General features: G+C 48.3%; 1 protein-coding gene across 1 annotated transcript; it reads left to right on the plus strand.

Moving 5' to 3' along the window:
* The first annotated feature begins 2,673 nt into the window (after nucleotides 1-2,673).
* On the plus strand, nucleotides 2,674-4,047 carry LOC135828122 (TPR-containing protein DDB_G0280363-like). Its single transcript, XM_065340555.1, has one exon. The coding sequence runs from the start codon at nucleotides 2,674-2,676 to the stop codon at nucleotides 4,045-4,047; it is 1,374 nt and encodes a 457-aa protein (XP_065196627.1).
* The last annotated feature ends 23,226 nt before the right edge of the window (nucleotides 4,048-27,273 follow it).

Below are 27,273 nucleotides of genomic sequence, written 5' to 3' on the forward strand. Positions count from 1 at the left end.
TCCCACAAGTTATCATTATTTGTGGATATCACATTTTTACAAGCAGTGATTCGATGATTATGACGTCATTGACCATGGTACCGTATACAATCTTACGTCATCGTGATGATCATCTTGAGTAGTAAAATTATGAATTCACATTTCCATAGAAAAAGGATTCTGTTCTACTGAAGCCTGCTCGGTTACAATGGTTACCCGTTGTGATGGCTCGTCCGTACTACCGTACTGGCAATATATATGATCGCAGTGAGGCCATGAAGCGTTGCATTGGCACATGTTTACCGCACGCAGGGCGTTAAATGCAAAGTCGCACAGGAGCCGTTACACAGGTTTCTATTGCCGCAGTCCTTTTTTTGCTATTGCATGACTTCCTGCTGCGTCCAGTTTTGAACTTTTCACCGCGCGGTACACGTGCTTTCACAGTTTTCAGCCTTTTTTGCAATGAAAAGATCGCCGCACCCCGCCGGACGCGCGTTACGAACGCAACGAAAATTTGTCGCACTAGCCTGGTCGCGCGTTACGCCGCACCCCCCTGCGTTACGCGTTACGCGGCAACACATATTGCCAGTACGGTAGTCAACTACGTCATGTAACAGTGATGGATATCTCAGGATGGATATCTCAGGAAACATATGTACATATATGATTGCTGCTGTCTGATGATCGGTTAAAACCGTGAAACACAGAGTTACAGACGAAACGCTTTTGATCCCTCTCAAGTGTGTGTATAATTGTATTCGATCTGCGGACAGAACTGTTTCGTCCGTTGTTGTCTCGTCAGCAGAGTCATAGAGAGAAACTCATGCCCAACCTGATAGCAGTGAAACACTCATTTTAATTTCCAAAGCCAGACCAGGCCCGACGTGCGTGCTGGTACATGTCATGTACCTTGCCAGGCCTACGAGTGTGTAAGGATATCCTTGCTAATAAGTTGCTATGCCTAGCTAGCAATACAATCATGTACTAGTACTTACAAGTAACTGGTCTCGTCATCGTCCAGTAACAATCGACATTCTTTGTTCCGTTGGGACTGTAGCTTTTGCTCGTTTTCGTTGCGCTTGCCTTCCCCTCTTTGGTCTTTCCATAACCTTGAACCTTCCAAGTTGGAAGGCTGTCGGTTAGCGCTACGGAGGTGTGTTGAAGTTAGGTGTCAGGACGTCGAATGTCTCAGTACTCTGTCAGTTTTGTGAATAGTTATTGCACTTTCTGACTGTATATAGTATCATGTTACAGTGATGGAGAGTTACTCTAAACTCGTATCCATATGTCCTTTTCTCTTTTACATTTATTTATGGCTCAATATCCGAGTTTCAAGTAACAATAATATTATTATTCCCGTAGCTATGCAGAAGACGTTACTTCAGTAACGTCTGGCGCTAGCCAGGGTCCACACAGCTTTAATTTGGTATTTGTTTGTTTGTGTGTTTGTTTGTTTGTGTCACGCCTGGCGCTATCCGTATCTGACGGCAAAAAAGCATGGGATGTTATAAATTTTTCAATTCTCCTATTTTTTTCAGGCATATCCTGGGATTCGAACCCGCACTATCGCCCTACATGCATTCCTCCATACACTTCGCATTCATACCCATTCTTCCAAGTTGCTTCACGTTATTATCTTGCGTTTGAAAGCCCTATTTGAATATTGCGGGCAGCTAGACGGTGTCGTATTACCCTCGATCGTACCTGTCCCGTACCTATCCCTACCGTACCGTGCCATCAAAGACGGCTGGCCACAATGCATATTCAAATAGGGCTTTCAAATGCAAGATCACAATGTGAAACAACTTGGAAGAATTAGTATGTATGCGAAGTGTATCTGGGGATGCATGCAGGGCGCGCGATAGTGCGGGTTCGAATCCCAGGTAATGTCTAAAAAAAAAGGATTTTTTAAAGAATTTATAAAATCCCTATGCTTTTTTTTGTCTAGGTCATCAAGGCAAAAAAGCATAGCGTAGGGCCCTGGCCTGAGCTTCCAAGCTCTCTCGTATAGTTTCCTCGGGGATAAGAGTGCGATAACACTTCTGAAGTATCAGTATGAAAAAGGACATACGTCATACTCTTGAATAACATCTTCTGGAAACGGTTTGACTGGTATACTGTTACAAGCCTTCTCGTGACGTCAGGTGAACTACATGCAAAAACAAGCGCTGAGGACCGTTGGCCATTCACAACGTTGTTCAGCACCTCCATGAGCGACACTAACTCACGCTGCTATGTTCACGAGGTGTTTGTCGCGCTGGAAACGGAGCGTCTCTGTAGGTTTGTATCCCTGGTGACGTTTGTGCCTGGAGATCACTATATAAGTGGTGCTCTTCAGGCACAATCTTCCTCAGCCTATTCAAGCTCAACTGATGAGGGGTGAATTCCCCGAAACACTGTGTATTGAGCAGGGAGTAGTGCTTTCTTGCAGGTTTGCCGAGTCGAAGGTTCGATGGACTTCTCGTGTGCTCTGGATGGCAGTCGTGAGTCAGTCAAGTGAGAATTCAAGTAAAAGGAGTCACTCGTTTTGAACGGTTTGAGTTTTTTGAGCTCCGTAGGTTTTCGTCGTTTTTTTCGCAGCCCACCCGGCATCAGGCCGGAGTGGAGCCCTTAGGAGACGTAGTGTAGAATCGTAGCTTAGTGTAGAGTAGGTGATATTTTGAGTAGCTGTCACACCCTGACCTACTCTCCGCCATGGACGAGCTGGCAGGTGAACCCCTGAGACTTCTGTGCAGTCTCCCAGGCATCGAAGCCAATGTCATCAGCTTGATCCAGCAATTGTCGTCGTATGTTAGTGAGTCTAGAGATAGAGAGGAGCGCGTGAAACGGCGTGTGGATGAGCTATGTGCACACGTTTCGGAGTTACGAGGCGAACTGAGCTCCTTGAGGCAGTCCGCCATTGCCCCCATGCATGTCGACCAACAGCAACAAAAAGGCGAGGAGGTCAAGGAGAGTGCAGCTAGTAGTACGAATAGTACCCGTACGCTAACTGGAAAGTCTAAGCCGCGCGCAAATAGTGAAAAAAAGTCAAAGCAGCAGGCAGAACACGTGGGAACGCACACTGAACCCCGTACCCGTAGCGCTGCCACACCCTGGCACGCAGGCAAGACCGTGCCCTCAGTGGACACGGAAACGGAGTACAAGGATAAAGCAAACCCGGTATGTACTACAAACCACAGTCCAAAGGTCGCAGACACACAGACAAACACTGTGGGTTCGCAGCACGTTCCACCACTACCTGTGGATGATGACTCATGGCAACTAGTCTCTTCTGTCTCCCCTCGCCTTAGCGTCAGGCGTGGGGTCATTTGGATTGGAAACCTGCGCCCAGCTATTAGCATTGAGCAACTGGAATCCTTTATCCAACAACGTGCCCTGACAGCCAATCAGCAGCTCACGATATTTAGTAGCAAACTGATCAGCAAGGCTGATGGCAAGGTCGGTGCTCGTGTGACGATCAGCCGAGCCTCAGTTGAAGCCCTCACACAGCCAAACTTCTGGCCCAGGCCTGTTTATGCACGCCCATGGGTCTTTCGTGATGACCAGAGAAACGCAGCAGACAAGCAACAACAGGAGCAACAGCAGAAGACACAGGAAAATCAGCACCAGGAATCTACACTAAGTCTTGAACAGAGAAACACAGCAGACCAGCAGCAACAGCAGAAGAAACGGCAGGAGGAGCACCAGAAGACACAGGAAAATCAGCATCAGGAATCTACACCTGAAGAGCACCAGCATTTGCAGACAGAACAGCAGAACCTGCATACTGCATCTAGTGACAGCCAATGCCCTGCGTCCAGTGACAGCCAATGCCCTGCGTCTAATGACAGCCAATGCCCTGCGTCCAGTGACAGCCAATGCCCTGCGTCTAATGACAGCCAAAGCCCTGCATCTAGTGATGTCCACCAGGACAGTGGCCAGCACCAGCCCAAGCTTCAAGATACGTCAACTACGTCTGCTCCAGCCAAAGCCACGCCACCTCGCCCTGGAAAGCGTCATGCAGAAGATTCCCCTGGATCCATGTCGGGAATACCATGCAAAATGCAACCTTCATCTAGCTCTCAATGAGTAAGCTAAATCCAGTTGCGCGGGAGTTCTACCCTCAGGCTGCTACCGTATCTCTTAACAGACTGCCACAATCTCATTCAACACATACCACCATTGGATTCCTTAACATCTGCAGCCTGCGCTACAAGATAGACACGCTGTCCGCTCTGATTAGGGAAAGGACATGGGATGTTGTTGGGATTGCGGAGACATGGCTGGACGCGTCTATAGCTGATGGAGAAGTGAACATTGAAGGATACAGTTTGGTGAGAAATGACCGAAAGGGGAGAAAAGGAGGTGGCGTCTGTATTTTTTACCGGTCCTACTTGCCCATCAAACCACGGCCGGATCTCAACCAAGGGGACACGGAGGTAGTGTGGGTTGAGCTAAATGGAAAGGCAGGCAATCACTTAATTGGCTGCATATACCGACCACCAGATGCGCCAGTCTCCTACTGGTCCACCCTTGAGGCATCGCTGCATCAAGCTGCTATGGTTACCTCAGCCGTCACATTGATGGGTGACTTCAATGTCAATATCTCGCATTCCCAGCCATAGCATGCCCAGCCCCTTCTGGATCTCTGTGGTGCATATGGCCTCACTAATATCGTCCACTCCGTTACGCGAGTCTCACCTCGGAGTCCAGCTGGCACTACTATTGACCTGATACTGACTACAGAGGATAAGGATTTGCATGATTGCCGAGTCCTGCCGCTTACACTCAGTGACCACTTTGGAGTTGAAGCAACCTTCAATGCAAGACATGCCCGGCCAGACATCCCCAAGCAGCGTGTGCGTCGCCGTTTAGATAACATTGACTTGGTTGCCTTCCGACTTGACCTAGCTGCTGCTGAACTTCATGTGTACCCACCAGACTCTGATGTGCAAGCCATGTGGGACCACTGGCATCAACGATTCCTTTCTGTCCTCGACAGGCATGCGCCATTGCAGCAATGCAAGATTAAGACAGGCAAGCTCCATCCTCTATGGTCTGACAGAGAGCTATACAAGATAAACCAGCTGAAGCGTCGCCTGCATCGAAAGTGGCTTGCTGACAAAGCCAACTCTGAAGCTCACGCAGCATATAGACGTGCCCGCTCGGTTGCTGCGAATACAAACAGGTGCAAACGCAACCAGTACTTCCAAAGTCAGTGCCAAGATAATTGCCAGAACCCACGCAAGTTATGGTCAGTCCTAAATACTGTGACTGGACGCAAGAGACAATCAATCCAGCCGACATGCGACATCGAACATGTTGCGTCCACGTTTGGCAAGGTAGTCTCTGATGATGCTCGACCTTCAGTTCTCTCTATGCCTCAGGGACCACAGCCTCGGTCTGCCCTGACCTCATTCCAACATGTGCGTGCCTGCGATGCTGAACAGCTTTTGAAGCGCATCGACCCGCGCAAAGCAACTGGGAGCGACGGCATCCCAGGCTTACTTCTAAAGTACTGTGCCGACCTGCTAGCACCATCAGTTGCAGCACTTTTCAATGCGTCCCTGACCTCCGGCACTGTACCCGCTGGCTTTAAGCGTGCGTATGTGACCCCATTGCACAAGGCTGGCGATCCATCTGTCGCCAACAATTTCCGTCCTGTGTCCCTGCTCCCAATTCTCTCGAAGCTGCTAGAGAAGGTGGTGCAGAAGGCACTTGTCACCTTTCTGGATATGGCTGGTTCTCTGCCCAGCACACAGTTTGCATTCCGGACAGGACATTCCACGGAGGATGCCCTTGTGCTGATGGTAAACAGGATCCTCGCCTCAAGAGACCGCCGCATGTTCACGGGTGTGGTCCTCCTGGATATGTCGAAGGCGTTCGACAAGGTTCGCCACCAGCAACTAGTCGAAGATCTCTTCTGTGTGGGCGTCACTGGAACAGCGCTCCAGTGGCTCATGTCATACTTGTCTGATCGCTGCCAGATTGTCCAGCTGGGATCCCAGCTTAGCACAGTGGCAGCCTGCTCCTGTGGAGTACCACAGGGGTCGGTATTAGGTCCACTGCTGTTCAGCCTTTACACCCGGGACATACCATCTGTTGCCCAGCAAGCTGAGTCCATCCAGTTCGCAGATGACATCGCACTGACCTGCAGTCGCCCAACACAACAGGAACTGACCGCCACTCTCTCCAGAGCAGTGACATGCATTGCTGACTGGCTGAAGCAGCGAGGTTTGATCCTTAATGCATCAAAAAGTCAGGCATTGGTAGTACCGGCTGGGAAGCTAGAAGCGCAACCTGAACTGGACGTATGGTGTCATGCGACTAAGCTGCCATCTGTCTCTTCTGCTCGCTACCTCGGAGTTCACATTGACAGCGCCATGTCTTGGAACACCCAGATGGATAGGTGCGTTGCCCGCCTCACCAAGAAAGTCGGTGTGCTGTGGCGGATGCGCCGCTGCCTCAGCATGCAAAGCCGCATCCAGTACTTCAAGTCGGTGATCATGCCTGATTTCTCATTATGGCTCCAATGCCTTCTCAGCATCGCTGGTGGGTAAGCACCTGGACCGTCTCCAAGTTCTGCAGAATCGTGCGGCTCGAGCTGTGTACGGATGCTCGCCGCGCACCTCTGCCAGAAACCTGCTAGTCCAACTCGGCGCCTACCGTGTCCGGGAGATCTTCATCCAGAAGCTCATCTTCCTGGTTTGGCGCTGCCGCTACTCCCGTGCTAGCCCCACACTGCAAGTGCTGTTGCTACCAACCAGTGGCGCTCCTACTCGGCTGCAATTATCTATGGGTCTAAGACCACCGCCAATCCGCACTGAGCTGGGTAAGGGTTGTCTCGCGTTCCAAGGAGCTAGGCTCTGGAATGCGTTGCCCAGCGAGGTGCGGGCCATACCGCACCCGGCCCAATTTCGCACTGCTGCTGTTCCACACAGCATGAACCCTTGAGGTCAGACGGATCACTATCGCCATATTTTCATTATATGCCTGCCTGTTGGCCTGCCTGCCCGTCTCTCTCCCTGTTCTCTGACAACTTGCTTGTTAATTCGTGCGGTTGTTTTCAGACGTAAAGCCCTGCTGTAGAGGTCTCAGCCCTCATTTGTTAGTCTCTCTCTCTCTGTCTCTCTCTCGCTCTCGGATCTCTCTCTCTCTCTCTCTCTCTCTCTCTCTCTCTCTCTCTCTCTCTCTCTCTCTCTCTCTCTCTCTCTCTCTCTCTCTCTCTGTTTTTGGTGGACAAAAATATCTCTGGCGTTGATTGCTTTCTTGCTTCGACTTCTGCCGCGCCTTTGTTCTCGTACTCCCCTTTATGTACAAGTGTTGTGCAGACCCTCCCTTAATATAGTCTGTCTCATTTTGTCCTGAGATGTTTTGATGCATAGTGATTATGACGCTCATCATTCGCTCCCTTGTCACTGGACAGTTCTGTCCGTTTGGTTTTAGCGAATTCAAATAAAGAAAACAACAACAAAAACAACAAGTCGGCAGGAAACCCCCCGAGCTCCCATGTAGTGAGCAACACACAATTCCTCTTCTTCCTTGCACTGTGTCTATTACCTCCCTATTAAGTATGTACAAGTGCATAATGGCGGAATTGGTACGTTTCCTGTAACAATGACTCAGCACCATCGCGCCTCTCATCAAGATAATACCATATTCTAGGTAAATCTTGAGAACTATCATTATTAAAATTTTATAGGCGAGAAACCTTTTGGCCTTAAACTTGGTTCATTGCCTCTTCATCTGAGTTTACTGTAATTATTAATTTTCTTCTTCGTTCTGCTGCTGTCGAATTATTATTTTCATTTCCCTCTCAGGTAACCTCCTGGATGGGCTGATCTACAGCCATTTTCCAAAGATGGATTCCTTGAAAATCCTCGACCTCCGCATTCCCAGCATCATGCGCGGACCGGGAAGCGACTTCAAACCATTCCTTTGTGAATCGTGGTAAGTGAAGCATAGCGCCAGGTATCCAGGGCATAGCAATGATTTTTACGCTCCTTCCTGAGATATTAATGATACTACTCTTTTTATTACGGGACAGTAAATCCTGTCAAGGCGACCACTCGGATAAGGCGACCACTCGGATAAGGCGACCACTCGGATAAGGCGACCACTCGGATAAGGCGACTACTCGGATAAGGCGACCACTCGGATAAGGCGACCACCTGTCCAAGAAGACCACTGCAATCAGGACCAAGGGATGCTATTTCCAGTCAAATGACCCTGGCTAAGGAGACAGACCACTTGGTAGCAGAGACCACGTTTTGAAGGTCCCATGAGCGGTCGTCTTATACAGGTTTCACTGTACTACCGGTAATGGAAAGTAGCCCTTGGCAGGCAATGCGGGAAAATCGGCAGAATGTTGTAGTGTTTCTCGTATGTGTTCTGCACGTTTGGCATGTGGATACAGAAATGGAGCAGATTTCAAGGAAGTGCCTGCCATAAGGTTCCATCAATTTCTCTGCTTTTCAAGCAGAATCTGCAAAATTTTCGACCACTAAGGGCTCCCGGACAAGCCATCACAACTCATAACATTGCAGACTTCTGTAGAAACAATAGCATAATATAAGTGTCAACAAATCGCTGCAAGTTCTGAAAGAATAAAATTGATATTCATTGGTTTAAATTGATAGTAATATCTTGGAGGGGATAGCGAAGAATAAAATCTTGTGGTGACCACTTGCACTGATCTCTCAAGTAGGTAATTTCTACCATTCAAAAGTGATGATGGCAAAAGGTGAGAATCTGTTGTTCACAACCGGTGTATTTCTTCAGTGAAATTGGTGATTGAGAAATAATTCTATTGTTTGATTGCGGATGCCTGGCACGAACAGCTGGTTGCACTGAGTAAGAAAATGTTGGAGAATGATTTGTTTTTGTCCTCCTTGCCTTTCTCCAGTCGTTGCTGCCGACATTCTTGATCGTTCATATCCACTCGATACGGTTTGGATGTGACAGGAAAGCACTTTGAGCAGGGATATTTGACAAAAGGGTGAGTTTTTAGGAAGACCGGCTTCGACATGCACGTTCCTGAACAGACTCCGATAGATACACGCTTGAGGCAGCCAGCTCGTTTAACCAGGATATAGGTCATTTCGCTGCGACATGACTCGTGGTCCAGTCGGTAACCAATGCTGCCACCGTTGCTGCCTTCGGTTCGTGGGTGCTCCGCCAATACCTCTTCCCATTCTGGCTCCAGTGACGCCATTGACTCCTGGTCATCACGTGATGTGGAGCCATGGCTGTCATTGGCTGGCAGGGCTACACAGTACCATGGCAACACGATGGCTAACGAGAGTAGCAGTGGCCAGCTGTGGTGAATCAGCATCATCTTTCCTACAGTAACACACACACAAACACACAAACACACAAACACACACATGTAACATCATGTACATACACATTACTTCAGTATTTAAATGTACGTCAGGTGGAAATATGTACATGTACGCACACACAAACACATACACAGACGCGTGCACTCACGCACACACACACGGTAGAAAGAGAAAGAAAACAATGATCATGAACTGCGCACCAAAGTAACCATGTACATGTGCAAGTGAAGTCAGAGAGTGCAACAAGCCGCACAAAAACTGCACAAAAACTGCACAAAACTGTACAAAAACTGTACAAAAACTGCACAAAACCGCACAAAACCGCACAAAACTGTACAAAACTGTACAAAACTGCATAAAAACTGCACAAAAACTGTACAAAACTGCAAAAAAATCACAAAAACCACACCAGTATCAAAACCGACGCGAAGCCGAGGTTTTTTTTATAACTGGTGTCCATCACGATATACATGTACACGAGGTCCCTTTGTTATAATTTATACCTCTCCACATTCACCGTGTGTGACCTCCTAATGGCTTGTTCCTCGCCGACAGCTACTTCTAATTTCCCCTAGCTGTGTACATGTATATGGAGATAGACAGTTGTCTAAAGTCCTCAGGCTGCTTACAGTGCTCAATGTCCTGTTGACAGAGCCAGTAATACAAATATTACACAGCAATGAAGCAAACAAGTCTCTTTCCGCTGTCACCCCTTTTCCTCGCGCTATTGAAATGTTGTACCTCCATCACCTTTGCCCTCTTCTCTCAACACATGTATACAGTCATGTATATATTCTAGTGTTTGTTAGTCTTGGTCATATGCTACTGTCTGATGAGTGTTTTTACACGAAAATCGGAGTAACAGCCGACAGAGACTTGTTTGATTCATTGCTGTGTAATATTTGTATATGGAATTATATACACCACTAAGGGAGAGCATGCCCAAGACTGTATTAAAGTGTATTATGGAGATATATACACCACTAAGGGAGATCTTGCCCAAGACTGTATTAAAGTGTATTATGGAGATATATACACCACTAAGGGAGATCTTGCCCAAGACTGTATTAAAGTGTATTATGGAGATATATACACCACTAAGGAAGATCTTGCCCAAGACTGTATTAAAGTGTATTATGGAGATATATACACCACTAAGGAAGATCTTGCCCAAGACTGTATTAAAGTGTATTATGGAGATATATACACCACTAAGGAAGATCTTGCCCAAGACTGTATTAAAGTGTATTATGGAGATATATACACCACTAAGGAAGATCTTGCCCAAGACTGTATTAAAGTGTATTATGGAGATATATACACCACTAAGGAAGATCTTGCCCAAGACTGTATTAAAGTGTATTATGGAGATATATACACCACTAAGGAAGATCTTGCCCAAGACTGTATTAAAGTGTATTATGGAGATATATACACCACTAAGGGTGATCTTGCCCAAGACTGTGATAAAGTGTATTATGGAGTGAGGTATAAAACAGGTTACGTAGTCTTCATACCACCTACATGTATATGTACATGTGGCTAGAACCGTGACATCTTCGAAACGCAACCCGACAATCTTCCAAACGTTCAGATTAGGAATGTCTGAGTACTCTCCCTGGTTAGTTTTGCGTCTTGTCGCACTCTGGTGATTGTACATGTATATTCTCTGGTTACTTTGGTGGATAGTTGGTCATAACACGTAACAATGTTGTCCTTCCTTTTTTATTTATTTGTCCAGGATTACATTGGCTCGCCATCTGAGTCCATAGTTAAAACTGTTCATTAAAATCGATATTTGTTTAGCATCAACCATCACACTATAACTGAGCTCTCCGGCCGAGCTCGACACGTGGTAGTTACAGAACACCATCAGCATCATCAGCTGGTTGGTTGGTATATTTTATTTTACTTCACCAGAACAAACAGGCATTACTGCCTTCTTGCCTGGGCAAGTGGATTGCCCAAGCTCTCACAAAAAGACGAAGAAAGGAAATAGATATTACATGAGAGTGTGAAGCATGCAATCTTATAAGAGAAATAGCTGCTGCATAAGGTGTCCTTGTGACCCGACGAGACCCCAGAGCGCTTGCGGACACCAGCAAGAACAGTCTACCAGTCACTCGTCTCGTCTTGGGTAGTGTTGCCTGATGGCAAGAGAATCTTGGCACTACACGCCAGTGAATTCCGTTGAATTGAGAGGCCAAAATGAAGATGGCATCGACAAGTAATATCTTCCTACTAGAATTGATGAAATTTAAGAAGGGGTTTACACTAGTATGAAGATATATTTTGCTTGGACAATTCACTTGTCCAGGCAATAAAGCAGTCTCTATCTATCTCTCTCTCTCTCTCTCTCTCTCTCTCTCTCTCTCTCTCTATCTATCTATCTATCTATCTCTATCTCTATCTCCTCTCTCATCATGCATGCTTCACACTCTCATGTAATATTTCTTTCCTTTCTTCGTCTTTTGTGAGAGCCTGGACAATCCACTTGTCCAGGCAAGAAGGTAGAAATGCCTGTTCATTCTGGCAAAGTAAAATAAAATATACCAACCAACCAATATATTGGTATTCTCAGAAGCTGGAACGGACTCCGCCATTTGAAAGTAATTACAACCCGTCCATCTCTCCACACTGCGAAACAGATGTCTGGGAGATGTGGAACATCTACCCAAGAGCGAATGTCCTCGTTTTGGTGAGGTGAATATGGGAAAAGAGCGAAGTGTGGAGAGGCGGACAGTTTCAAGATACTAGTGTATTGGCGAACCATCAAACGAAGACCTGAACTTTTGATTTTTATTCTAACTAGTGTTGGGAAAATCTAGGTAGCTACATGTATATTGCAAAGAAAAGTACAATGCACACAACTTACAATTCAGCTGTATGTAGAAGTTCTCCCAGCTCTTCCTTTGTATGACGTTATATCTGCTTCTTGCTGATACCCACACAAACACAACGTGTACCTGAAATGTATCAACTGTAGATTTGTTCACTGTCTGCTGATCTCTGCTTGAAAAATAAGTCTGTCGCATTGACAGCAAGAACTTGTGAACTGAGACATCCATACCGTTTTTTTATAGTGGCTGCTAACCATTCAATGAACGAACTCTAGGAAAGGTTTCAACCTTTCAAAACCAGGACGTCGATACCAAATACGCCTGGTATCTATAATTGTTGTACGTAGCCTTGTCACCTGTGCTAAATATGTATCAGAACATCTTAGTAAGTACATGGATAAGACCCTCTTCCATTAGAGCCTTACGACACTCAGTACTAAATACATCAAAAGGCTACTCAAAAGGCTACTCAAAAGGCTACTCAAAAGGCTACTCAAAAGGCTACTCAAAATGCTACTCAAAAGGCTACTCAAAAGGCTACTCAAAAGGCTACTCAAAAGGCTACCCAAAAGGCTACTCAAAAGGCTACTCAAAAGGCTACTCAAAAGGCTACTCAAAAGGCTACTCAAAAGGCTACTCAAAAGGCTACTCAAAAGGCTACTCAAAAGGCTACTCAAAAGGCTACTCAAAAGGCTACTCAAAAGGCTACCCAAAAGGCTACCCAAAAGGCTACTCAAAAGGCTACTCAAAAGGCTACTCAAAAGGCTACTCAAAAGGCTACTCAAAAGGCTACTCAAAAGGCTACCCAAAAGGCTACCCAAAAGGCTACTCAAAAGGCTACTCAAAAGGCTACTCAAAAGGCTACTCAAAAGGCTACTCAAAAGGCTACCCAAAAGGCTACCCAAAAGGCTACTCAAAAGGCTACTCAAAAGGCTACCCAAAAGGCTACCCAAAAGGCTACTCAAAAGGCTACTCAAAAGGCTACCCAAAAGGCTCAGTGACTCAAAAGGCTACTCAAAAGGCTACTCAAAAGGCTACTCAAAAGGCTACTCAAAAGGCTACCCAAAAGGCTACCCAAAAGGCTACTCAAAAGGCTACTCAAAAGGCTACTCAAAAGGCTACCCAAAAGGCTACCCATAAGGCTACTCAAAAGGCTACTCCAAAGGCTACTCAAAAGGCTACTCAAAAGGCTACTCAAAAGGCTACTCAAAAGGCTACCCAAAAGGCTACCCATAAGGCTACTCAAAAGGCTACTCCAAAGGCTACTCAAAAGGCTACTCAAAAGGCTACTCAAAAGGAATTGGGCCTTTTCGTTAACTTGCAAGACTAGTATTAGTATGTGTTGCGATGGGACTTTCCCTGATATGTAGCTGAACAAATATCCTTTGTTCCAAGTAGAGTTTTCCTACAGAAGTGTGTACTTCCAGGGATGTACATTCAATAAGGAGACTGGTTTCGCATGAAGGCTTTCCGGTTTGTCCTCAACTAGACTGTACGCTGTCAGTGTGAGCTTGGGGAAGTGGAGAGCGATAGCTTGGGGAAGTGGAGAGCGATAGCTTGGGGAAGTGGAGAGCGATAGCTTGGGGAAGTGGAGAGCGATAGCTTGGGGAAGTGGAGAGCGATAGCTTGGGGACGTGGAGAGCGATAGCTTGGGGAAGTGGAGAGCGATAGCTTGGGGAAGTGGAGAGCGATAGCTTGGGGCAGTGGAGAGCGATAGCTTGGGGAAGTGGAGAGCGATATGTCCAACATAGGGACCGGCGGATTCTGCTCGAAAAGGTGGCAGATTCTGCTCGAAAAGCAGTGAAATTGGCAGAACCATACAAACCTTATGGCGGCAATTCCTCCAATTCTGCTCAATTTTTTATCCACATCCCAAACATGCATGAAACTTACCAGAAAAAGTACCGAATTCTGCCAATTTTTCTACCAGCAGAATCCGCCCGACCTTAGTCCAACATCATCTGTACACCAATACTGTAAGGAGTATAATTATTGACGTTTCGGACCAGTCACCCATCATGGTTCTGACGATGTATGACTGGCCCGAAACGTCAATAATGTTTCGACATCATAAAATAATTTTCATCAAAAGAGTGAATAGCAATCCATACAAAAACACATAGGGTACTCGTAAGAAGGCCTTAGACCTGTGGGAATGCCCTATTCACACATATTATAGGGTACCCGTAAGAAGGCCTTAGGCCTGTGGGAATGCCCTATTCACACATATTATAGGGTACCTGTAAGAAGGCCTTAGGCCTGTGGGAATGCCCTATTCACACATATTATAGGGTACCCCGTAAGAAGGCCTTAGGCCTGTGGGAATACCCTAATTAAACATATTATAGGGTACCTGTAAGAAGGCCTTAGGCCTGTGGGAATGCCCTTTTCAAACATATTATAGGGTACCCGTAAGAAGGCCTTAGGCCTGTGGGAATGCCCTATTCAAACTTAATTATAGGGTACCTGTAAGAAGGCCTTAGGCCTGTGGGAATGCCCTTTTCAAACATATTATAGGGTACCCGTAAGAAGGCCTTAGGCCTGTGGGAATGCCCTATTCAAACATATTACTGTATTCGGTAAAATTGTTCCACCCCTACTAAAATTACATGCTATACAGCTTTTATGGTATGTTTAATAATGAATGTTCGGAATGTGGATAAAGAAATGAGACATTTATTATATTTTTGTAATCAGGCCTATTTTTAGGGGTTCAAGAAAAGCTTGGGCACTAAATGTTATAGAATAGCGATCTTATGAAAGTAACAAAATATTACTAGCAGTAGAGTCTCATCATCCCAACATCATGATTAAAGGTGTGCTTAGTGTCAAGCACACCTTTTACCTGTGAGTAACAGCAAGAACCTAAATGAGAGCACGGTCAAAATCTGTGCAAGAGAATATAAAAGGCATGCCAATGCCTTGGAAAATATGTGTCGCACCGCCTGCCAACTCTCAACACCCTGATACATGTATGTGCAGAACCAGCAACAGCATGTGAATATACTCGCCCGCATGCACACACCAACACAATCTTGAACCCGCGCACCATGCGTGCTCACCGCATGCGTACGCACACACACCATGTACCAAGTGTATGCGGTCGCAAGAGAAGTACATAAATCTGCAAATGCACCGGATGTGCACCCATAAATTTTCCCTCATAGTCATAGCAACGATAGCGGACAAGATCAGAATGGACCAGATCAAGACTGGCGCCAGATAAGTCCAACCTGCGAAGCCAAGGCAACACACAAACACACACATACACACACACGCACACACACACACACACACACACACACACACACACTACTACTACTACTAGCAGCATGACTGCCCAGAGGGGCAAGTGTCACCCCTATGAAAAGGGGACCAGAAAACGGGACACGGATCACAAGCAGGACCGCGAATGTCTGGCTAGGTCCTGCTGCCGGCGGAAATTGCGTTTACAATGTGGGCAGCTGAGGGGCAGAGCTGCTCTCTCAGCAGCAGATGGTCTCGCACCACGATTGCAGTTCACACACACACACGCACACACACACACACACACACACACACACACACACACACACACACACACACACACACACACACACACACACACCATTGTGGGGTGTGCGTGCACACAATACACATCAGTGACTGGTTTGAGATTAATGATCACAACAATTGTCACGTTCTGATGAAGCCTAATCAGCATCATTTCTGTTAGAGGGTATTCACACATCAGTACAATGGCTGGCAGATAACAGCTAATGTGCAACTAAGATTCATGGAGTCAAACAGTGCTGCAAGCTGAGCAGCTCAACGCTGCTGTTCAGCACAGCAACAGGAGCAATGCTTTCTTGCAGCATGTCCATGCTGCAAGACTTGAGCTCTTCTAGTGCTCAGTGGCGGGCAAAATATCCCATGGATGTTGATGGCACCATGATCGCCGTCCTGGCTGTTAATTCCACTTTCCAGTCACCATGCCGGGTCACATCATCAGGAAATTTTTGGTGTCAGACCTAGGTTATCCGTGACAGTATGCCTCGACGATATTGGCATGCAACATATACTGACAAGACCATCGGAAGAAGCTGCTTACTGCTTAGGTTTCGACTGCTTTCTTTCATAGGGTTGGCACCTGCAGTGGACATTGGTAACATACACAGGCGTTTGTGTTCGTGTATACACGCGTGACCCCCCCCCCCCCCCCCACAACACACACACACACAAGCAATAGGACACATGTACACACGCAAGGCGCATAGCCGGCAGCACTTCAAGGTTGCTGAAACATCCTGAAACAAGAGGATGATGTCAATGCACCCCTGTGCAACACGCTGTGCCCTCTCGGCGTACGACTGCCAATAGGAAAAGCCCTCGGATAACCAGTCCACTCCTGGCTGTGGTACCTCATGCATGCACACACACACACACACACACACACACACACACACACACACACACACACACCTCAGACCTCAGACATGCCCATCGCGAAAGCGATGATAGCGAACAGCTATGTTAGGCATAGCAACTTGTGCTGGGATTACACCATTCAACAGCTTGCAAGGCTGATGAATTGACCGCCACTATTTTCAGCCGGGTATCCACCACACAGCTGTTTGAAGTGATTTTTTTCTGGCCAGTTAATCCCTATTTTCCATTTTTCCATTTTTTTTATTTTTATACACACACCGCATACTCCGGCATACACTAGCTGTTGGTAACCACCTAGGAGAATGAAAGAAAAGTCAGGAAGAGTCCGAGAAAGAGAAGAAAGACGTGTGCGACCATAATCGGCGGGAATTGAACCCGCAACCTCTCGATTAGAAATTGACTGCACATACCACTGCACCAACTGGGACACACACACACACACACACACACACACACACACACACACACACACACACATGACACACAACTTTGCTCAAACATGCACATACACACACACACACACACTCCTTCCTAAAAACTCCTTTCGTCTCCTACTGCGTACGATAGATGGCTCCATTCGCGGGCTTGCAAGGCCTCGCGATGGGTCCAACAGCGGAAAACAGAGTCCGAGTGACGAGACCCGGAGTTCGTCCTGTAATCTGCTCTGTTGACTTTCCGCTGTGGACTTTTACTGGGAACTGTCCCTGGGACGACCCTGGAAGCCCAGAGTCATCCCTGAGAACTGAAAGCTATCAAAAACTAATCAAACAATGAGAGCTTCAAAATTCCTAACTGACTCCTGTAGACACACACACACACACACACACACACACACACACACACACACACACACACACACACACACACCAGTGCAGGTCTGCGGGCACACACACATCAGCGCATGTAAGCTTGCTCACCAATAAACGCCGGCGCGCGCACACGCACACACACACTCACACACACACACCATGTACCACACACACACACACACACACACACACACACACACACACACACACACACACACACACACACACACACACACACACACACACACACACACACACACACACACACACACACACACACATCATTGCATTCACTGGCGCGTGCGCACACACGAATGCACACACCAGTGAACGCCCGTGCACGCATACACACACCCTCGGACCTTCCTTCTACCACTGCCATGACTGGCTATGTGGCCTCATACGGGGCAGACCAGGAGACGTGTTGTCCACCGCGCGGGGAACGCCATACTCAGCGCGTGCGGGCCACGCTAACAGCGTTACAGTTGTGCCTCGCAATATCCTGCGGCCGACGAAAACTGCGCGCACAAGTGCCACAGATGAGGGGCTTCGCCACAGGCCCGCGGACATGCACACACAGACCGACAAACGCACACACACACACACCAGTGGATGTGCACGTGCACACACACACACACACACACACACACCAGTGCACTCTCACAAACACACCAGTGCACGCGTGCACCACCCACTCATACATGTGCAGGCAAACAATTACAATCGGTCCCAGCATACATCCTGAGGAACCAGGCCCTATTTATCAAAAGCCATCTCCCATTTGCAACTCAAAATGCTTATACCAAGTGTCCATAAACAAGAGTATGCAATTGTGATCTCTTTCCTATGGGCCAGATGAGCGGCGCGCTGCCTTCATTACATCATTCAGCTGCAGTCCGGGCACTGCGGAAAATCAAACACCCTGTCCCTGGGGAAAATCGCGGAAAAAATCCCAGAATTTGCGGTGTAATTTGCGGGTAAATATGGCATAATTTGCGGTGAACTTGCGGTAAATATGCGGTGAATAATATTGATATGCGGCAAGTTTGCAGTTGATATGAGTCAATTTTCAGTGAGTATGTAGTGAAATCAATCAGGTATAAGTCTCTGGTATAAGCACTCGTCATATTGAGTACAAAGCTGCCACGATGAGACGTTGCTGACCGAATAGTGCACTGTGTGTACATGTAGTGCAAGAAAAGAGTTCAAAAATGCGGAAACATTACGGAAAACGCGTAAAAAATTGCAAAAAACGCCGGGGGAAAACGCGGCGGGGGAAAACGCGGCCGCGGAATCGCGATTTTCCCCGGGGACAGAACACCGCACTTTCCCTCTGGTTTGAAATGGACTTTCGTACGGAAGTGGAGTTCACACGCCAAAATTTAGAGATCGCGTGGGCACTGGAAGGAATGGAGCAAAAATGGATGGGCTCGTAGGAGAAATTGTGAGTTTGAGAGCATACTTTCAGAACGTGATGAAGGCAAGTTACGTAATGAAGGCAGCGCGCCACGCACTGACCCATAACCACAGTTGCATACTCTTGTTTATGCACTCTTGCCTATTGAAGAAACTATAATTAATCTCTTACCTGGCCAGCTATGTTGAGAAAACGATGTACACTTAATGTCACTGACAAAAGACAGGTGCACCTGTCATCTTCGCAAGCTTGTGACATTTAGCAGTGACCCTTCATACAGCTGGCGACTGCATTTCACCTTCCTTTTGCCACCACCGCGACTCCTTGTGTCACAACCACTCGCTCACACAGCGCAAACTGTTCATGTCTTGTGCAGCGACTTTCGGAACTGGTCGCCGGGCAGCATGATGCGCGAACTATTCTTCTGTCAGCTTGACAGCTTCCCCATGCTTCTGGCACACTTTCTGGTAGGCCTTCACGAACAACACAGCCATCACGATTCAGTAGCCGTAAACTCTTCACGGTTATCAGCGCAGCACACTAGAAGGTCAAGGAAGGAGATATGCTGCTTGGTATCGATCTATCTTACAACCTTAGAATAGTTACCGGATCGTTACAGGGTCGTTGATTTACGCCCAGAGTCATCAACTCTGCAATAGCGATACCTACTGTACTACGATATAAATGTAGAATCAGTGGTATAGGGCTTCTGCGTCAAGGAAGGCAAATTAGGTTCGTGATTTGTAGAAAAGTAAAAGACCATTGCATTACAGTGAGTATCTTTACTTATAAAAGAGAGGCACCTGTGACGTGTGTCTGTGTGTGTGTGTGTCACGCTCCTTATAAAGAAGAGGCACCTGTGACGTGTGTTTTTGTGTCACGCTGAAGCGCTGCGGAGCAGCGCTACCCTGAGCACGCGAAGCGTGCGAACAGTGTATAGCACAGTGTAGCTAGCGGCCGCAGAAGCACTGAGCACGCGAAGCGTGCGAATCGTGTAGCTAGCGGAAGCAGCCTAGCCACAGCAGTACAGAAGCACTGAGCACGCGAAGCGTGCGAATCGTGTAGCCACCACCACGTGCTGAGCACGCGAAGCGTGCGAACAGTGTAGGTGGTAGCGCGCGCTTAAAGGGGAAGTATACCCTAAAATCAAATTTTCACCAGTTGTAGTCTTCTGGGTGCTGAGTCGAATGGTCTTGGTCCGAGGAAGCTGCGACGCTCCCTTCCTACTTGAATCCCAATCGAACTCGCGCACTTCCACCGAAACTGGGTGACTGCGCCCTACTAGATGGGGATTTGTATGCAAAATGTCACTAAAAGCGCCATTTCGTTCTTATAAAAGCACGGATGACCGCGATTGGCCCATATGTTGTAGTCTTTTGGACGCTGAGTCGACTGGTTTTGGTCCGAAAAGGCTGCGATGCAGCGTTCCTCCTTTATTCCCAATCGAACATGGTTGAACAAGCGGTCACGTGCTCCTGCGTACACCAGTCAGCTGGTCACCGTGCCTGCAGGGTACAACTTACTAGCCTATTTGACCTTTTTTGGGTGCAGTCCTGTCACTCGAGTTGAACTCGAGTTGAACCTTGGTGTGAAAGTTGTCGCCTGCTGGCGCGGTGACCAGGTGATTTGGGCACCCAGGAGCACGTGACCGCTTGTTCAACCATGTTCGATTGGGAATAAAGGAGGAACGCTGCATTGCAGCCTTTTCGGACCAAAACCAGTCGACTCAGCGTCCAAAAGACTACAACATATGGGCCAATCGCGGTCATCCGTGCTTTTATAAGAACGAAATGGCGCTTTTAGTGACATTTTGCATACAAATCCCCATCTAGTAGGGCGCAGTCACCCAGTTTCGGTTGAAGTGCGCGAGTTCGATTGGGATTCAAGTAGGAAGGGAGCGTCGCAGCTTCCTCGGACCAAGACCATTCGACTCAGCACCCAGAAGACTACAACTGGTGAAAATTTGATTTTAGGGTATACTTCCCCTTTAAGCTTATAAGTAATAGTTATAGCAGACACGATCAGTACGAGTAGCATTAGCAGCCGCGCGCAGAAGCAGTGAGCACGCGAAGCGTGCGAATCATGTACCTATGCATAGGTAGCACTAGCAGCCGCACAAGCGCTGCGGACCACGTGAACCGTTCTCTGCAAATAGAAACATCTGCAACAAAAGGATACAAAAGATCTGCACTGACTGCACTCTGCATCTGATCTGCAGTGAAGAGCGCATCGCACTTTTGTTCGTAAGTTTATGAATTTTTTGAGCCGCTTCATCCGCCACCAGGTGATGGACAACCCTGACCAGCCTCCCGAAGGCGTAACAAACGTCCCTCCTTCTCCTTCCAACGATGAAGAACCTCCCTCACCAGGACTTCAGCGGTCTGGCCACCACCACGTGCTGAGCACGTGTTTAGTAGTCTAGATACAGTGCAACGAGTGTTAGTTTCCAAGATCTTTACAAGACTGGCGAACACTAAATGTCATGAAGAAAGTGAAGAGAAAGGAGGTTTATATAGGAAAGAGATTGTGATAGAAGACTGTGCAATGTAGTTTGTTGTTTTGTTAGATATCTGACGTGTGCTGTTTGGAAGAAGTGTTTGGATGCAAACAGAACTTACAAGAGATGAGTAAAGACTACTTTTCTACAATAGCGTTGTAGGCGAGGAGTGCGTAACATCAAAAGATGTCGTAATGTGTATTGGAACTATGCTAGCCAAACATTACGTAATTATTATGGTAGAGAAGTACGTGTAGTAGGTATTACAATGTGTGCCAGAGTATGGTGAATCAGTGTTTGTGATGATGAGCAAAATATGACGTGTACATGCAAACAAATGATGATAATTATCATGATGCGAGAACGTCAGAGACGCTACAGAGCTCCCCTCCTAGTGAATGAGTAATGAGCGATAACTAGCGCGATAAAATGAGAGCAAGCAAATGGGATAAGCGAGAGTGTCAGAAATAGGCGGGAAATCTGACTTGACGACCAGCTCGTGTTTGGCGTGGCGGAGGCACGTCGAATGCGAGCGATGGCGTCGGCTTGGTCGGATGGCAATGGTCGACAGACTGGTTGTCATGGAATGCGGGTTTGAGTCGGTCGATGGATACTGTGTCGGAGCGGCCGTTGAGGTCGAGGCGGAAGTACTTATCATGACGTTCCAGGACTCGGTGTGGACCAGTGTAAGGACGTTGGAGGGGCGTTCGTGTTGCATCTGTGCGAATGAAGACATGAGAGCATGTTGAGAGGTCAGCTGGAATGAACGGATGCTGGGTGGGTGGCTTGCGGGGTTGTGTAGGGCGGAGCTCGGACATGGCTTGTTTGAGGCGGCTGACATAGGACGTCGGATCCGGAAATGGCTCAGGCTCGTCAGTGAGGAAATCACTTGGCAGGCGGAGGTGGCAACCGTAGACCATTTCTGCAACTGAGCAGTTGAGGTCAGCCTTCAGGGAGGAGCGAATGCCGAGCAGGACTAGTGGCAGATGTTCCGTCCAGCGCTGTGGATTGTCGGAAGCTCGGAGTGCAGCTTTCAGTTGTCTGTGAAAGCGCTCTACCATGCCGTTGGCAGCAGGGTGGTAAGCCGTTGTACGAATGCGAGATGTGCCAAGTAGTGACATGAGCGATGACCACAGGGATGACTCAAATTGGGCACCTCGGTCGGTTGTGAGCACAGTGGGAACACCAAATCGGGCGACCCAGGTGGCAACAAACTGGCGAGCGACGGTTTCGGCTGTAATGTCGGGAATAGGTACTGCTTCGGGCCAGCGAGTAAAGCGATCTACCATTGTCAAGAGGTAGCGAGACTCACTAGAAGATGGAAGCGGGCCTACGATGTCGACATGGACATGGGAGAAACGAGCATCAGGTTGCTTGAATGCACTTACGGGAGATGTGGTGTGGCGCTGAACTTTAGACTGCTGACAAGCGTGGCAGGTACGACACCACTCACTAATATCCTTGTTCATCGCGGGCCAGACGTAGCGAGCTGTAATCAGGTGCCTGGTAGCGCGGGTACCAGGGTGGGAGAGGCCGTGAAGCGAATTGAAAACAGCACGGCGCAGCTTGGCAGGTACATACGGGCGGGCAGACGCAGTAGAGGTGTCACAGATGAGCGAGTGATCAGTCATGGGCAGAGCTATAGATTGCCAGCATAGCGAAGTGGATGGATCCTTACCAGGACTGGGCAAGTCTGGATCATCTTGTTGAGCGGCGGCAAAGGAAGCTGTGTCAATGGCAGTGATGGCAGAGGCGGGCTCATCGGGTAGGTGGCATCGTGACAGTGCATCAGCGGCAGCATTCTGAGAACCCTTGACATGACGAATATCTGTCGTGAACTCAGCAATGTACGACAAATGGCGCTGTTGACGCGGGCTGTGGGTCTGTGAACGGCTGTGGATGGCATGTGTCAGAGGCTTGTGATCGGTGCACACATGGAAGACACGCCCTTCCAGGAAGTGTCGGAAATGCTTAATGGCTAGGTAAATAGCGAGGAGCTCTCGACAGAAGGTGCTGTAGCGTGTCTCTGCAGGCTTTAACTTGCGTGAAAAGAAGGCAACAGGGTAACACTCACCATCTAGCTCTTGTTGGAGGACGGCACCAACAGCAATGTCTGAAGCGTCGACCATCAAGCTGTAGGCGGCATCCGGGCGAGGATGGTGAAGTGTGATGGCATCAGTGAACGCAGCTTTGACATCATTGAAAGCAGCGAGGGCCGAGTCGGACCAGACGAGCGCGCCTTTGGTGCGGTGGCGTTTCTCAAGCATAGCGTGCAGAGGTGCGAGCTTAGCAGCAAGATGTGGCTGAAATCGGTGATAGAACGTGACGAAGCCGATGAACTCACGGAGCTTACGAACACTAGCTGGCTGTGGGAATTCACGAATGGCGGTCATGCGAGCGTCGAGAGGTCGGATACCTGAGGCAGTCACGTGATGTCCCAGGAAGTCAAGCTCATCCTGGCCGAACTGCGACTTCCGGACGTTGATCAAGATGCCATGTGAAGCAAGGCGGGAGAATATGCAGCGAAGGTGGGCCATATGTTCAGCGGGTGAGGCGCTAGCAATGAGCAAGTCATCCAGATATGCAAAGCAGAAGGGAAGGTCTGAAACTACCTGGTCAATGAAGCGTTGGAATGTCTGGGCTGCGTTGCGAAGGCCAAAGGGCATGCGGACAAACTCAAACAGTCCAAAGGGGGTGGTGATGGCAGTTTTCGGGATGTCGTCAGGGTGCACAGGAATGTGGTGGTATGCACGGACGAGGTCAATCTTAGAGAATATGATCTTGTCATGCAGGTGGGACGTAAAGTCTTGAATATGCGGGATGGGATAGCGGTCGGGGATCGTGCAGTCATTCAAGGCTCGGTAATCACCACAGGGTCGCCAGTCACCGGATTTCTTTGGCACCATATGCAGAGGGGATGACCATGCACTAGAGGAGGGACGAATAATGCCTAAATCTAACATGTGTTGGAACTCACACTTAGCGACAGCAAGGCGGTCGGGTGCCAGACGGCGAGGCTTAGCGTGGACGGGGTGGCCATCTGTGACTATGCGGTGTGTCACATTGTGCTTGACAGGCGAGTCACCAGTGGTCGGTCGGACAAGGTCAGGAAACTCACTCAGCAGGGCAGAATACTCACTAGGGCTGTCAGTGTCCAGCAGGTTGGTAGCGGAGGTGCTGACATCCGAGGCGAATCCGACAACGGCAAGTTGAGTAGTGGAGTCCCGCAGACATCTGGCGGCCAGGTCGACAGTGAGTTGGAAGTGGCCAAGGAAATCCGCACCCAGGATCGGATAGCTGACGTCAGCAACGACGAAGACCCATTTGAAAGTGCGTCGGAGACCTAAGTCTAAATCTAGCAGCTGCTGACCGTACGTGGCGATGCTGCTCTGATTCGCTGCACGGAGACGAGGACTATTGCGATGAACACGACGAGACAGAGTTACGAATGACGGAGGAAGAACACTGACGGCGGCGCCGGTGTCGACAAGGAACTCGACGGACTGGGAGCGATCCTTGACGAATAGTAGGCGACCGGTAGCGGTATTCGAGGGGCCAACCACACTAGCGGTCGCGACTAGTGGCTGGCCTTCCCGTTTCCCGACAGGAATCGGCAGGGGTCTCGGCATTTGTTCGCCTTCGCACCGAACGCACGGTGATACCAGCAAAGGTCGTCGTGATTGTCACGGCCGGGAGACCTGGAGGCACTTGGGTGGCGTGACGGTGGCCCGGGACTACGCTCTCGTTGGCGGCCACGCTGGCAAGGGGCACCGGTGTCACGGGTCATCACATTCACAGCGGACGTCAGCTTGGCGAGTTCAGCTCGGAGCTGGGCCATCTCAGCCCTGTCAGCGGTGCAGGCCTGTTCCGCGTCTGTGGACGCTGTAGATCTACATGATAAGGCCGTACTAGACCGAGCAGGGCTAGGGGCTTCACTCAGAGCGTGAACACTTGTACCGGTGAGTGGGGTTGAGCACGTGCTTTCAACCACCTTGTCAGCAAGCGCTGCAAGGTCGTCCAGGCTGATGCTTGCAGGTGTTGCAGCCAGAATCAGGCGGACCGTCACGGGCAAACGCTGTACAAATAGCTCGCGCAGGATAGTTGGGTCTAGCGACTTACTGCCTAAAAGCTGTTGCATGCGTCGGAGGACGCGACTTGGTCGGCTGTCCCCGATGTCCGCTGTTGAGAGTAGCTCACGCAACCGTGCCTGATCGGACTTTTGTGTGCGTGCGGTGAGCGCCTCTTTCAGGACTTGGTACGGCTCCTCGGCTGGCGGCGCTAGGAGCAAGTCCCGAATCTCAGCGGCGTATTCAGGAGCCAGCGAACTCACGACGACATTATACTTGGCCCGCGGGTTGGTGATGCGATGGTTGGCAAAATGCGCTTCTGCCTGTGCAAACCAAAGCTGCGGATCGCCGGGCCAGTACTGCGGCAGTCGGAAGGTGATGGCAGACACCGGACGGTCCGGTGCGTCGTGTTGGTCGTTGCGGGCGAGTGGTTGGTTTTGGGCCGGGGCGGAGGAGCTAGCGGCAGCTGAAGCTCCAGAGGCGGAAGCGGAAGAACCATCGTCGCTGGACATATTGCACTTTACTCACGTCGGGGGTCACCAATTTAGTAGTCTAGATACAGTGCAACGAGTGTTAGTTTCCAAGATCTTTACAAGACTGGCGAACACTAAATGTCATGAAGAAAGTGAAGAGAAAGGAGGTTTATATAGGAAAGAGATTGTGATAGAAGACTGTGCAATGTAGTTTGTTGTTTTGTTAGATATCTGACGTGTGCTGTTTGGAAGAAGTGTTTGGATGCAAACAGAACTTACAAGAGATGAGTAAAGACTACTTTTCTACAATAGCGTTGTAGGCGAGGAGTGCGTAACATCAAAAGATGTCGTAATGTGTATTGGAACTATGCTAGCCAAACATTACGTAATTATTATGGTAGAGAAGTACGTGTAGTAGGTATTACAATGTGTGCCAGAGTATGGTGAATCAGTGTTTGTGATGATGAGCAAAATATGACGTGTACATGCAAACAAATGATGATATCATGATGCGAGAACGTCAGAGACGCTACACGTGTGCTGTTCATGTACTTGCTTCACCCGCGCGCATGCCACATTCGGCCAGGCAACGCTGGCCGGGGGTGCTGCTAGTCGTTTATAAAGTGACCGGGTGTAACGATATACCGGCTATAATGATCGAACTCGCCAAAATCAAAATCAAATCACAAAAAATACAACTAAAATATCACTATACACACTATTATCGGCTATACCGATATATCGCTTATTGTGATGGGCTTCAGGAAGCAAACCATATCAAATGCACAGGAAAATATCGTATATACTGATCAAGAGTGATGATCACAAAACAATTGTTCTTCAAATTTAGTTCATTTCTTCCAAAACTGATCCAGTGTTGCCTGGATGCATCTGGCAGCAGACGTGATTGAGAGAAAATTCTTCCCTGTAATAGGCTGTATGCTGTAAGCAGCCACATGTACACGTGACTGCTTTTCATGCATTTTCCAGCGTGTAGACCTACGCATCATTTCATGCGCAGTCATGTGCCATGTGTCAGTCATACATGCAAATCGGCTATAGTGATGCACCGGATATAGTGATAAATAATTATCGAAAATCAAAGGAGCACGTTATATCCACTATTACAGAGGATTAGCAAGACGAAATTCGCGTTCGCGTTCGCAAACATTTTTCAGTTCGCGAACTGGATTGCGAACTAATACTTTCGCATTTTTCGTTCGGAAAAGTAGTCGGAACACGAATCGTGGATTCGTGTCAGGGCAGTCATAAATTTACCACGCTGTACTGCCTACGTCGTGTCAACATCATGCATGTGCGAATTCTGTTTGCTAATCCTTCTCATAACGCGAATTCCGTCACTGAGTTCGACTTTCTTTGGAGAGCGAACGCGAACGCGAATTTCGTCTTGCTAATCCTCCGTATGGGAACGGCCACGAT

This window comes from Sycon ciliatum, chromosome 12, assembly GCF_964019385.1.
Source record: "Sycon ciliatum chromosome 12, ocSycCili1.1, whole genome shotgun sequence".
Lineage (NCBI taxonomy): Eukaryota > Metazoa > Porifera > Calcarea > Leucosolenida > Sycettidae > Sycon > Sycon ciliatum.